Genomic DNA, 14,823 nt, shown 5'->3' on the forward strand with positions numbered 1-14,823 from the left:
AATAATAAATAGTTTTACACATGCTAACTTTACACTTTCCTTACGGTTACATCACATACGCAAGTAACTACACCCACACCCAGGGTCATTTTAGTGATCTGGTCCATCATCTGCTCCAAATATTGTTACACAAAGTGCCATTTATTTGCAATTTTAAATTAGTCTCAGTCTTAAAGAATGAATGGCAGAAACACTCCACAAAAAAAAGAAAAGGAAGAAAAAAGCGCCCCTGAGTCTATCATACATGCAGCACAACATGACACACATCACATGTTAAAAGCTTTACTATCAAACACGCCCCCTTCCTCGAGTCCCCTTCCACACCCAGCTACCCCGGATCACACACATAAATGTGTGATAATACATAAATACTTCTTCAACACCATTCAAACCAAGGCAGAAAGCAAAGGGCTCACAGGCATCCGCAGAGCCGCGTTTACTTACACACGCCTCAAAAAGAAATTTAAGGCCAGCGCTGGGCCATACCCGCTCCTGCTACCTCCAAGTCTGAGTTATTCGGAAAATAGGACAGGAAGAAATTTCCCCAAATTCCATCAGACACCTACCGCTATGGACCCAGAAGATGTGGCAACAAACACTTTGATAACCATTTTGATAGTCGGGAAGAGGACTCCCCCCCACACCCCTGTGAGGGAACGCGGCGCTGGACAAATCCTGACAGGGACACAGACAAGCGCCAGGTGGGGGCTGGCGGGGGCCCGGGGCTGTCCGAGCTCCTGCCCCGCGCGCGACTTAAGCCCTGCCTCTCCGAGGAGCAGCCCAGGCATCTTGGGCTCTCCCCTCCATTGGCCTGGGAACACGGGGGGATCTGTTAGGAAAATATCTGATTGGTTGATAAAAGCAGCCACTGGACCCTTTCTTTCCCTTATCATTTTAAAAGGCCGACAGCAGTCCCTAAAAGGCAAGGCTGAGCTGCGCACCAATCAGAGCCCTGCGGAGAGATGCCTCCGGGCGGAGGGAGGAGGGAGGAGGAAGGAGGAGGGAGGCGCTCTCGGGAGCTGGAAAAGCTCAGAAAACCCCGTCTTGGGCCGCAGGAGGCTGTGTTTACAGCGCTTTTGGCAAACATACAGGAAGAGTCAGCCCTGCCACAGGAGTTTTTAAATAAATAAAGGGCGGCTTCCTTACTTTAAAATTTTCTGGCAGATTAAGAAAAAAACTTCAATGAACTGTCAGACAATAGATTCCTTTATGAGTGGCCTGTTTCTAGTTTTCTCCCTGTCCCACCTGTTTCTCCTAAAGAACAGAAGCTGACAAGCGGAGGACCGTGTAAGGTTTCACTGACATCTCAGACCAGGCAGGGAAGTAGTTGGCTTGTCAGCACCGGGGACTCCAACAAGCAAGACGTTGGGGGAAAATTAATGATATTTGTAACAGGCTCTCTCCATCTTATTTGTATAGATAATATGAATTGTGTTGAAAATTAGAAGAATTAAAAATCTAGTAAGAAGCTCAAATGCTAGCAACCCAATTCTGATGGGTTTCAAAATCAAGACCAAGGGTCTTAGGGGCAAAGGAGGGAGCGAATATTTAAGTCCTCTTAAGATAAGTGAGTCTTATTTTAAGTCTCTTGCTACTCATGGAGGAGGCGGCTGTGGCATCCTGGAGGAATTTATCCTAAGAAAACAGTCAGGGATTGTTACTGAGTCCAAACTCATTCTGCTCACTCCAGGACAGGTCAAGAAATTGGGAGATGAGGTGTTGGGGCAAGGAATAGCGACTTTATTGGAAAAGCCAGCAGACGATAGGATGGCAGACTAACGTCTTAGAGAACCATCTTCCCCCAGTCAGAATACAGGTTACTTTTATACCAAAAAAACCCAACATACAAAGAAAACAGGGGAGGGGGAGTGGTTGATTGTTGCAAACTTCTTGGTGTAGGAGCTCTTCGTTCCTGCAGCTGTCCGCGTGGGCCAGCTCACGGTGCTCCTGCAAAACCTCCAACAAAACAAATGCTATTCTCTGTTCTGCAACTTGTTATCTTTACGTGAGTGCAGGGCTGGCAAGACTAAGCCCAGAAAACAGGGCACAGGGTTAAAGGCAAAGGAAGAGATCTCATATGGAGTCAGATTTGTTTTTTCTATTACAGGGTGACCCCTAAGATTCATATACAAGGACATTCAATAAGGCATTGATACAATGGAAGAGGTGAGGAGGAAGAGGAGGTGAGGAAGAGAAAAGAGAGTAATATTAACATTCATTAATTATACCCTTATATCACTAAAAATGTCTATGCAATCGCTGCATAAGAATCACCTATAATTCTAAAATTGAGGTGATTTTTACTTTTTCTTGGTACTTTCCTATACATTGTAAATTCTCAACACCAACACATACTGCTTTATTATCAAGAATTTCTTTCACCAAGAAATCCATCTTTATGAGACGTTAACAAGAGCGCTCCGCTCTCGGTCCACGCCCCTTCCAGGCTGGGAACCCTCTATGTGCATCGGGCGCGGCCAGGGTGCAGGCGGGCCCAGGGCGCCAACGAGGGACGGCGGGAGGCCCGCTTGCAAACGTCTAGGCAGTCAGGTGGGGAGGGACTCACACCCCGACCCTAGACCGCTGGCCCCTGCCCGGCGAGACCTGGTGTCCAGTGCGCGTGCGCGCAGACCTCGCGGCCCCGCCCCTGGCCCCTCCCCTCCTGTTCAGACCAGTCCCAGGAGGCCCCTCGTGCCAGTTTCCAGGGCGACGCGTCCGAGCCCGGAGGCCGCGGGGTTGGCGCTACCGCGGAGTCGCGCGGAGCAGGTAACCGCCTCGCCTCGCCGCCGCCGCCGCCGCCGCCGCAGCCCGAGGTCTCCGCCCAGCTGCAGCCGGAGCCTCCTGCTAAACTTTCCGAGCCTTCCGGTGTTGCCCGGTCCCACAACCCTAGCCCCTGCCGAGCTCGGGCCTCGCTGCCTGGCTTTCACTCGAGTTGGTAACGTAGCGGATCGTCCCGCACCTTCCTCCGGCAAAGCGCGTGCAGCCTGGTGGAGAGCCGCCCTCGGCGTCCTTCCCTGCTCGGACAGCGTGACTGCGCCTTCGCAGCACCCTCACAAGCCACCCTGGCCCGGGGGCCCGCCCGCACGCGGTCCGGCCACAGGAGGCGTTCGGGCAGGGGTGGGCCTGGAGCTGGCCCGGGTACCACCAGGGGAAGGGGCCAGGCCCCAGTCACCCCACCCCACTGCCCACCCCCGACAGACGGGGGCCGATTTTACCCCCTCCCCCAACTTGCAGGCTTTGGCCCACAGGTAACTTTTTTCAGACCAGTTTTTCATTGCGGAGCATGACCTTGAACCTTTTCTTTTTTAATCTAGAATGACTTTCTAGATGAATTCATCTTGTTTCATAGTCTCGAAACCCACCTAAATGCCAATGAACCACAAAGGTGTATCTCCAGCCCTGACCCTCCTCTGAACTTCAGACCCATGTCTGCCTGCCTACATCTCTTCTTAGATGTCTAAGGCATCTCCAACACAGCAAGTCCAAAACATTGCCCCAAACCTGGTCCTCCCACACCTTTATCCACCCCAGTCGCTGGAAATCTCTCTCCCAGTTGTCTGGTCGTTGGTGTCCTCCTTGACTCCCGTTTTTCTCCCTCCCCACATTCAGTCTGTCAACATATCTTTCAAAATGTACCCAGAATAGGTGCACAATCCTGCCGTTTCTCCCAACCCGGGCTATCACCACCCTGGTCCTGGCCTGGGTTATTTCAGTGGCCTATTTGGTCTCCCTGCCTTGAGAATAGACAGCCATGCTATTTTTCCTTTCTCTGTTATTTCACAGAAGCTTTGGGGGAAAAAAGGATATGAATTTTACAGTTTCCATAGATAAGAATACAGTATTTTTTCATATGTATTTTGAGAATTACGACTTTTAAACCAAGTAGAGGATGCTAAGTTAGCACCTTAGGATTCAGCTAAAAATGGAAAGATGCCCTTTAACTTTCTTAAGTATATGACAGGGTGTCTAGGGCAAGAACTTTAAAACTGACCATACGGAAGAATAAAAGAATGCATAGACTTCTTCCAAGTGAGAAAAAGAAGTCATGTAGGAATTTAGGCTCTGTTTGTTCCCTATTCTTTCTTTCTTGGTTTTTTTAGAGAAGTACCAAAAGAAGCAAACTGAAATGGAGACAAATGGTCATTCCTGTGCCGATCACTTTGATAGTAAGTACCTGGACGCCGATATTCCAGTCAGTCACAGTGATACAGTGATGGATATGACAGGTCCCTGCCCTCCGGCCCCCACACACCTGTCTCCTTGCCAGTCAAAAAACCCCGGCCTCCATTGTCTCTTTTTCCATGGAGTGAAACCCTGCCTGACGAGAGTAACAATGTAGGGCAGCTGAAACTCGCAAAGGGACTGTGGGATGTCCGCCCTCCTGCCTCCCCTCAGGCTATCACTTCAGAGAGACAGGTAAAGCGACGTGGTGGGAGTCTCCTCGGTCCCCAGCTGCCACAGCTGTAAACCTCCCTGTGCTCTGGATCTCCCCTCCTCCTGCTCGTCAGAATCCCTCTGCTGTCATTATCAGCTCTCGATTCTCTGGCCTGCGTAATCACCTGTTCCATCTCAGCTGGCTCTTTACCTGGGCTTTTCAAGATGCTCGAGCCTCTCATCACAAAAGAAAGAAGAAAAAGCAAACACACAAACTCCCTTACCCCAGTTCCCCTTCATCTTCCAGTTATGGCCCAATTTCTCATCCCCTTCGATGGGCAAACTTCTGTAAAAAATTGCTGTATTCAGTGCACCCATCCCTTGTCTTATTCCTCAGCCCCCTCCAGTCTGCCTTCCAGTGTCATCTCTGCCGTGAAACAAAAACCACCAGTCAGACAGTCCCAGGCCTCCTCTTGCTCCGTCTCTCAGCAGCATTTAAATTTGAAGCTGCTGCTCACATCCCACTCTAGAAACCCAGCCTTGCCTTGGCTTCGGCACCTTCACCGACACCCAGCCATCTGCTCTTCCTGCTTCCGTCCCGGCTCGCTCTCCTCTCCTGGGCCCCTTCGTATTGCAGTTCCTCAAAGTGCAGTGTCAGTCCTCATGTCCTCCTCCCACGCGCCCTGTATTCTGACATGGGGCACCAATCCACGCTCGCCATCTACGCGCTCTTGACCCCCCAGCCTTATCTCTCCAGCTTGGCCTTCTCTGAGCGAGACCCCCGAGTCCAGCTAGCTGAGTGGCATTGCCTCTTAATACCTCCCAGACACCTACACTTTACATCCTCAAGACCAGACAGTCCCCCACCCCGCGGGGCCCCCTTCCACTGGAACCTAGGATTCCTCCTTGACCTTTTCCCTCACCGCAGCATCCAAGGGGTCACCAAGCCGTGGTGACACTGTCACCTCTGCATCTTCCCCATCTCCTCATCGTCACGGGCACCCTAGTCTGAGCTCCCGCCTTCCTCTATCCAGCCTTCTGCAGTCTGAGTCTCTCTGCCTTTTCTCTGTTCTCTCCTCCGCCCTGCAGCCAGAGTCCTCTTCAAAAGGCAGAGCTGATGGTGTCATCCCTTCCCCAGGCTCTCTTTCTCGTTTACTGCTCATAGCCCATTGCTCTTCCATAAATGATCCAGATCATAAACCTGCCTTCCCATGACCCTGCAGCTCTTCACCCCACCTACCTCTGGAGACCCATCTAAGACCACCGACCCTTCCCTTCCCCCTGGGCCCCAGCCACGTGGGCCTCCTCTCCCTGCCAGCCTCGGCACTGCCCTCTGTCTGCAGTGTTCTGCCTTCCTGCTCTCCCTTCTTCTTTGCCCAGTTAGTTCCCAAGTCAGATGGCACCTCTAGGGGGAGCTTCCCGGGTCACTGTCTAGATCAGTCTGGATCTTTGTCATACGTCCTCACAGAGTTGTAGCTCATTCCTTTAAAACGCTGAGAACAGTCCCTACGGTGATTATTTTATTACTGACATATCAGGTCCACGGAAACAGAAACATTTCCGTGTTCTCTATTTCCCCCACGCCTCACACAGCTCCTGGCACAGGGTAACCACTCTTACCTGTGTGTTGAAAGAATGGGTGAAATGGGCAAATTGCAAATGTGTAAGGTCAAATGTGGGATATTGTCTTGCAATTTTATTAAAATAGAATGAAAATTCTAGTAAAAAAGAATCAGGTCAACACTAAAAAGAAGTGGCCAGGAGGGGGAGCTGAAAGTTTGTGCTTCTGTAAATTTAGCCCGAGAGCGCTGACTTTTCCTTTAGCCCGTGCAGTAGTGGCATTTGTCCCCACTTGGTGGGAGTAGAGAGGCGCAGCTTCTAGCCCTGAAGGCGTTTCTTTGGTTGCTGAGTCTGGTAATGAATTTGAGCTTTTTGTCAAAAATACATAAAATATATAAAATTGTTAAATAACCGAAACCTACATAACTTGTCTATAACCACCCAAACTGACCATGGCACAATTCCATGTTATCCAATAAAGCTTGAAATTTCTGATTGATATACACACACACACACATACACACACACACACACACGCACACACACACACACACACACACATATGTATATATATAGGTCTATTTAATTTACGGATTTTCATGCTGGACTGAACCTGAGAAGTCATTGAGAACAGTCATCAAATTTCATGCATTAAACCGTTGAGGCCAGATGGCTGGTTGTACTGGCAGAGCTGGTACTGTTCATACATACATGGAGAAAAGACAGTCTCTTCAGTAAGTGGTGATGGGAAAACTGGACAGCTACATGTAAAAGACTGAAATTAGAACATTTTCCAACACCATAAACAAAAATAAACCCAAAATAGATTAAAGACCTAAATGTTAAGACTGGAAACCATAAAACTCCTAGAAGAAAACAGGTAGAACACTCTTTGACATAAATTGTTGCGATATTTCTTTGGACCTATCTCCTAAGGCAAAGGAAACAAAAACAAGAATAAACAAGTGAGACCTAATTAAACTTAAAAGCTTATGCACAACAAAGGACGCCATCAACAAAACAAAAAGCCTATTGAATGGGAGAAAATATTTGCAAATGATACACTCATTTGCAAATGGTATGACCAATAAGAGGTTAATATCCAAATACATAAACAGCTCATACAACTCGACAACAAAAAAACAAACAACCCCATTAAAAAATGGACAGAACATCTGAGTAGACTTTTTTCAAAGAAGACATACAAAAGACCAAAAGGCATATGAAAAGATGCTCAACATCATTAATCATCAGAGAAATGCAAATCAGAACTGCAATGAGATATCACCTCACACCTGTCAGAATACTTATCATCATGGGGGAGGGTATAGCTCAAGGGGTAGAGCGTATGCTTAGCATAAACAAGGTCCTGGGTTCAATCTCCAGTACCTCCTCCAAAAATAAAATAAATAACTAAACCTAGTTACCTGCCCCCCCCCACAAAAAAGAATACTTATCGTCAAAAAAAAAAACATAATAAATATTGGTGAGGACGTGGAGAAAAGGAAACCCTCATGCACTGTTGATGGGAATGTAAATTGGTGCAGCCACTGTGGAAAACAGTACGAGGTTTCTAAAAAAATAAAAAATAGAATTACCACATGACCCAGCAATTCCACTCCTAGAAATACTTCCGAAGAGAATGAAAACATTAATTCAAAAACATATATGCACCTCAGTGTTCATAGCAGTATTATTTACAATAGCCAAATTTGGAAGCAACGTGTCTGTCACTAGATGACTGGATAAAGAAGATGTGATATATATAGGACTTGGAGGGTATTATGCTAAATGAAGTAAGTCAGAGAAAGACAAATATTGTATGATATCACTTATATGTGGAATCTAAAACTAAAAACTAGTGAATATTAAAAAGAAATAGAGTCACAGTTATAGAGAACAAACTAGTGCTTACCAGTGGGGAGAAGGAAGCGGGAAGGAAAAAGTTTGGGGTAGGGGATCAAGAGGCGCAAATAATGTATAAAATAAATAAGCTACAAGGATATATTGTACGGCACAGGGAAATAGACAAAATTTTATAACTATAGATGGAGTATAACCTTTAAAAAACGTGAGAACCATGATATTGTACACCTGAAACTTACATAATATTGTAAATCAATTATAACTCAATTTTTTTTAATTTTAGGTAGCTAGTTTTACTAGTTTCTTTTGTGGTTTGTGAGCTTTATTTCTTGACACATGCCATGCTTTTTAAGATTTGTTTTTAACATTTACATTTTTTATTAAAGTATAATTGATTTACAGTGTTTCAGGTTGTACAGCAAAGTGATTCAGTTATACATATTTATGTACATTCTTTTTCAGATTCTTTTCTAGTACAGGTTATTACAAGATATTGAATATAGTTCCCTGTGCTATACAGTAGGTCTTTGTTGTTTATCTATTTTACATATAGTAACATTTACATTTTTAATTCATCTAACATTTATTCAAGTATAAAAAATGAAATAAGGATTCATTTTTGTTTTGATTTCCAGACGGATGTATAGCCCATTGCCACTCACTCTCATTTCCTGAATGTCTGCTTCTCTCCACCTTTATCTTATGCTAGGTTTGCACATGGATTTGTTTCTGTTTCTGAACTCTTTATCTCATTACATTGCTTTATCTATTCAAGCACTGGTATCCAGCTCTGTTAATGACTGTAGCTTTATATCTCAGTATCTGATAGAGGTCGTCCCTTCTCATCATTTTTTCAAATTCCTTTGTGTTCTCTCATATTTATTTTTCATATTCATAATTATATAAATTTAGGATAATTCTGTCAAATTCCTAAAAAATTACTCTTGACATCTTTACTAGGAGTATTTTGATTATGTAGATTAAATTAGGGAGAATTTACATCTTTATCCCCTTGGTCCTTCTTATTTATATAAGAACACAATATGTCTTTCCACTCACATAAATCTTCTTTTATTTCTTTCAGTTGTTTTAGAGTTTTCTTTGTATTATTTGAATTAACCTGTCTAGTTAATTAGTTTTTAGCTGATAAGTGGGAGCTCTTCATCTATTTTCTAAGTCATTTTAATTAATATATAGAAAGATTGATTTTTATATCTAATAGCCTATAGTTTTATTGAATTCTCTTTATAGTGTTGTGTGGGGCTTTCTAAGTTTTAAATCATGTTATGTGCACATAATAAATAATTTGCCTTTTCTTTTCCAGTATTTACACCTGTAATTTCTTTCTCATGTCTAATTTCATTGGCTAGTACCTCCAGAAAAATATTAATTAATTAACAGAAGTGGTAGTTGGCATTTCTATCTTAACCCTTACAACAATGTAAATTAATGTTTCACTTTTAAGCATGCGGTTATCTTTTAGTTTGAGATAGGTATTTCTTTATCATATTGGGAAAGCATTCGTTTAGGGCATTTTGAGTTGGGACAGCAGTAGCGAGAAGTTTGCCAGGAGTAGTGGATATGGAGACAGGAATTAAGGAAACAGAGGCACCTTGAACACTAATTTATTTCATCGATGTTTGTTGAACCCTTACTATTTCCCAGGGACTCTTCTGGGCACAGGGGATGCGGCAGTAGACAGAACAGTCAACAGTACCGCCACCATGACGCGTACAGTTCAGTGGGGCGTTCAGGCAACGTTCAGGCAACTAAATAAGTAAAATACATACATTAGATTGATGCTATGTGCTAAGAGGAAAAAGAAAGTGGGAAAGAGACTAGGAAGTGTTGAGAATGGGTGAGAAAAGAGGGAAATCTTGTAAGTCGCACTGCTGTTTCCCATGAAGCAGGACTGGTGAAGAATAATACAGTTTCCCACCCACACAATAGTTGGGGCTGGGAAACGGTCGTAACCAAAACTAAATGGTCCCTGTGAAGTATTATAACTTTGCTACAGAATATTTACCTTTAAGAATTAGGATTTTCTATAACACAAAATCCAAAACCTTTCCTTACTCATGTTCAACTTTGTACTGGAAAGAAGGCACAGGTGAGCCATGTGAATCTTTTGTTTTATGCCCCAAATTTTGAGAGGCCCTGCTCTGTTGGGGCACCTTCACATCTTGTTTCAGCAGGACTGTTTGATAATTACAACCAAAAATTTTTCAATCAGTTGCCAGCAGCTGATTCACTTTGATAGAGAAAAAGCCTTACAGGGTATGAAGTATGAAGCAATCCATATGCAAATAAATGTACACAGATTGATACTGGTTCACATTTTTGTTCTTCTTCTTCTTACATAAATGTTTATTTGTGAGCTTTTAACATTTTCCTTTTGTAATATCATTCTAGGTTTTTTGAAATACATTATTTTCTTAAAAAGAGACCAAAGCATGTCCATAAACACTACCCTGGAAACCTCATAAATACTACAGTGTGAAGAACCCTCCTCTCAGAACATAAAGTTGATCCTCATACATCTTAGGGACATTTGGTAACAAACGGCAGGTATGCATTAGTTCCTTTTAAAATGTGTTTGCACATGTTTATTTTTGGTCTGCCCTGTTATAAGAGCAAAATTGAAGGCAATTACACAATGTTGTAATACTCAGAATTATTCAGATATATATCTTGATCTTGAACATTCTTATTTCCCATTCTATAATTAAGTGAATAATTATAATAAAAATTATAATATAGTTAATGATAAACAAAAACTATAATAAAAATAATTAACTGAATGTGATATACACATTTATTGTACGTATAAGTGGCCATCCTTTTTCCCCATGGTGCGTGCATGCCAGAAAGGATGCATCATCGACAGGATCATGTCCTTCCATTAGTGTTTTCACCTGTGGGTCGTACTCCTCAGTCCGACGGACAGCAAGGAAACTGCTATGAGCCCTAAAATGATAGGAACATAATGAAATCATGCCTCAAGTGCAATAAAATGGGTACAGTTATGCTGTAAACACTGTTCAAAATATAGATGCTGCCAAAAAAATCTGAACTCCACACTGTCATAAATTTGATATATCAAAAACTAGTATGCTAAGTACATAGTGAGCACTAATTACTAACTTTATTTTCAAATCCTTGAAGACAGAGTTTGCCTTCTTCCTAACCCCAGTACCTGGAAGACACTGAATAAATGTTCCTTAACTGAACACTTTAAATTAATTAGCCAATTAATTAGGTGGTTGGCTTAAAACCTAGATTTTTCAATAATACACCACAAAATCAGAAATCTATATGTGTGGAGACTGCCTACATTTTTTACTGATAACAATGTGGTGTAGCCTATTTTTATTACTACAAAGACACTCTAAAACAACTTAATCAACGTAAAAGTGTAGTTATAGACCTGATATTAGTCATCAATCAATTTTTAACAGCCCAATGAAAAAACCACCGTTTAACAGACTGAATATTCCAGAGAGCTGCTTGATGCTTTCAAGGTACATCTCATTCTGACTAGTAATAGCCAATTGTCGAGCAGGAAAGATTACAAGCAATTTTGCTACCAAGGCTTCTTCTCACTGAGACATTTATTTTTTATTTTATTTTATTTTATTTTATTGAGTTATAGTCAGTTTACAATGTTGTGTCAACTTCCAGTGTAGAGCACAATTTTTCAGTTATACATGAACAAACAACATTCATTGTCACATTCTTTTTTACTGTGAGCTACTACAAAATCTTGCATATATTTCCCTGTGCTATACAGTATAATCTTGTTTATCTACTCTATATATACCTGTCAGTATCTACAAATTTCAAACTCAGTCTGTCCCTTTCCACCCCTCTCCCCTCTGGCAACCACAAGTTTGTATTCTACGTCTGTGAGTCTGTTTCTGTTTTGTATTTATGTTCATTTGTCTCCTTCTTTTCTTTCTTCTTTTTTTTTTTTTTTAGATTCCACATATGAGCGATTTCATATTGTGTTTTTCTTTCTCTTTCTGGTTTATGTCACTTAGAATGACATCCTCCAGGGACATCCATGTTGCTGCAAATAGCGTTATGCTGTCATTTTTATGGCTGAATAGTATTTCATTGCATAAATACCACATCTTCTTTATCCAGTCACCTGTCAATGGACATTTAGGCTGTTTCCATGTCTTGGCTATTGTAAATAGTGCTGCTTTGAACACTGGGGTGCAGGTGTCATTTTGAAGTAGGGTTCCTTCTGGATATATGCCCAGGAGCGGGATTACTGGGTCATATGGTAAGTCTATTCCTAGTCACTGAGACATTTTTAATTGTGATATTTCAAACATTTTAAAAGAACTACAGTTACTGTCTCCTTGCTATAGAGACTGTGCAAAATAGAGACCCACAGGGGACAGTGCAGCCCTCAACAGAGGCCATGACTCTTGCCAATCCACAGGGAGGGGGCAACGAAGCCTTTAAATGCCCCTCTCTTACAGCTAACCCTAGACAGCCTTCCGTCTGGGTGCATTTTCATCTGGTACAACTGTTTTAGGAGAGATGTTTATAGACATTAAGGTTTATGTGGCTCCGATGGATTTCCATTAGAGTTTTTCTCCCTTTTTCTGTGTTACATCAATGTTTGTTAAAGTGAGAGACCAGGATGGCTAGTTTTCTACTGTATCAGCCATGGGGCAGTCAAAGCTCATTTTGATGACCATGTGATTCGGATGGAGGGTTTTTTAATTATAGGGGGGTAGGACCACATCCTCCTACCTCAACATTCTAATCTAGGAGTGGAGACGACACCTCCCCACCCTGACCTCCTTACCTTCGTCATCTCACTGTTCCTACCAAGTCTGACAAATGAAGGAATAAGTGGTTATTTTCACATATTCTAGGATTTTGAAACAATGAAAAGCCACGTAGCAAGTAATTCCCATAGGCTTCCCATAAGTCTTGACACAATTTAACATTGCGAGATTGCAATGATAAACAAATTGGATCAAACTAGGTCTGTTTGGGGTCAAGCAGTATGTGTAATGAAAGGAAGGTTAAAGGCAGACAGACCTGGATCCAGAGCCTGGTTCTTCCCAGTCACTGGCTTTGTGACCTCAGACGAGTTACTTCATCATTCTGAGCCTTCGTTTGCATCCATAAAGTAGAGTTAATGATACCTACTTCACTGAGCTGTTGTCATGATTAATTAAGCAGTGTATGTTAGCTCCTACCTCCATGCTCGGCATACAGTAGGTGATGGCGGTGGCGTGGCCATCATTCGGGCATTTACAGATACTGCCTGTGGGGCAGCACTCTGCTGGGCTTGAAGTCACAACAGGAACAAGGCCCAGTCTCTGTCTGCAGGGAGTCTTCAATCAGATGGGATTGGTCAAGTTGCTGTCCCCGGGAAAACAGTAGAGGGGCAAATAGACTGACTCCTGTCTGCACCTCCCACACGAAGACGCCAGCAGTGCCCTTGATGGTCCTGGCATTTGCCCCAGAATTCCTCTTGCAAGAGGAGAAACCAGTATTTGTTGATTGCTTACTATGTGACAGGCACTGTGATTCCAACACTGTCTTACTTCCCCCTTTAACAGCCCTAAAAAATCGCTGTTGTTCGTCACATTTTACAGATGGCCAAGGTCATTTAACTAAGTAAATGACAGGCCAAGGTTCAAACCCACGTCAGTCTGCCTTCAAATGTCTGTCACCTTCCGCTCTGTCACACTCCCACTCTTGCAGCTGTTGGACAACTTGGGACTGTCACACGGAGAGCACTCGAAGTAAGCCTTTATCCTCCAAGGCGGGCACGAGAAGGCATGTTCTAGGCTGGGGAAGAAGGAGGGGGTTTTGACGGGGCTTCAGCAGGAAGGGTCATCTGAAGGGTAGCTTGTGTCAGGAACAGCTGGTCAAAGACAAATTCTTACAGATTAGCAACCACTTTGGGGCAACCTGGATTCCTCAAGGTGGGTGGGGAGGAAATTAGGGGCTGAGGTCATGAGCAAGAGGGTGAGGAGGAACAGCTCCGAGGGACGAGGACAGGCGAGGCTGCGAGGGCTACAGCAGAACGTTTTTGGTCCCTCGGGGTCTCTTACATCAATATCCGGGTCTCTTCTTAACCCAGATGCAAAGCTTCAAAATTGAGGGTTTTGCCTGTGCTTCCGCCCAGTTACACGGCAGAATGTGTCTGGAAGGATGGATTCTGTGCTGTAGGATTGTGTGGTGTTACCACCAATGTGTTGTTCGCAGTCATGATGCCTAATGAAAAAAGTCCTGACCCTGAAGCTGGAAAACATGGACAGTCGCTTCCCCTGCCCGAGCCTGTTCCCTTTCTGCGCTTAGTATGAGATGGTGTGGACGTGGTTGGTAGAAACGCACTAGTTAAATATTAAGTACAGTGCTAGTATCACTAATATTGCATGGGCTAAGATTCCTGTAGTAGGGAGATTATGAACTGCCTGATGTATTTCATCAGAAGAGGAGAAACCTTGAGGGTCGATCAGATGCAGAAAGAGGCAGAAACTGATTAACAGGAAAAACCTCTCAGCAGAGGGAGTGATATTTGACCCCTCTTAGGAAGGATCTGATGCCAGCTAATTTCTCTCTTACTTTCTTGATAAAATAGGAGAATTCAAAGTACTGAGTGAAAAGATAACCCTTTTAAAGACCCCTGGGAGATGGATTACTTTGTTTCAATTGTGGTTGAGGTCGACTCATATAAAAGGGATTCTGGTGGCAGCATTACAGAGAAACGCGGAGCCATCTGGTGTGTAACTAAACCAGGGTATATTACTTATTTACGGGGAGTATATATTTGAAGTCCTTCTGTGCTTGATTTCCTATTCTCTGCATTTTAAATTCTCACTTTGGACAACTAAGAGGGCGTATCAGCAGTGTCAGGAGTCAGTGTGCACTGGAATCCACTATTTGTAAATTTTCAAGGATCAGGACCGGTGACAAGCTCTCTTGTAGCCGTCTTGAGCTATCGTGGAGCTGCACTGTGTTCTTCAGAGATAACTTTTGTATGAAACT

At 43.4% G+C, this 14,823-nt stretch overlaps 2 protein-coding genes across 6 annotated transcripts in view; one reads left to right on the forward strand and one right to left on the reverse strand.

Moving 5' to 3' along the window:
• SH3BGR (SH3 domain binding glutamate rich protein) overlaps positions 1–754 on the reverse strand; it is a 40,479-nt gene extending 39,725 nt beyond the window's left edge. The window contains exon 1 of one of the 2 annotated variants that reach the window (XM_045506835.2): positions 567–754. In XM_045506835.2, coding sequence (XP_045362791.2) covers positions 567–611 — 45 coding nt within the window. In that variant the 5' untranslated portion in view covers positions 612–754. The remainder of the gene's footprint in view (positions 1–566) is intronic. The other variant, XM_010970231.3, reaches the window with a different exon arrangement.
• Positions 755–2,696: 1,942 nt separating this feature from the next.
• The window catches only part of LCA5L (lebercilin LCA5 like), a 28,094-nt gene continuing 15,967 nt past the window's right edge, over positions 2,697–14,823 (forward strand). The window contains exons 1-2 of one of the 4 annotated variants that reach the window (XM_074353129.1): positions 2,697–2,766; positions 4,101–4,166. The gene's annotated coding sequence lies outside the window, so the exon portion shown is untranslated. Of the gene's footprint in view, positions 2,767–3,810; positions 4,167–9,330; positions 10,369–14,823 lie in introns of those variants that run through there. The other 3 variants (XR_012502366.1, XM_074353080.1, XM_074353199.1) reach the window with 3 other exon arrangements.

Source organism: Camelus bactrianus, chromosome 1, assembly GCF_048773025.1.
Source record: "Camelus bactrianus isolate YW-2024 breed Bactrian camel chromosome 1, ASM4877302v1, whole genome shotgun sequence".
Taxonomy (NCBI): Eukaryota; Metazoa; Chordata; class Mammalia; order Artiodactyla; family Camelidae; genus Camelus; species Camelus bactrianus.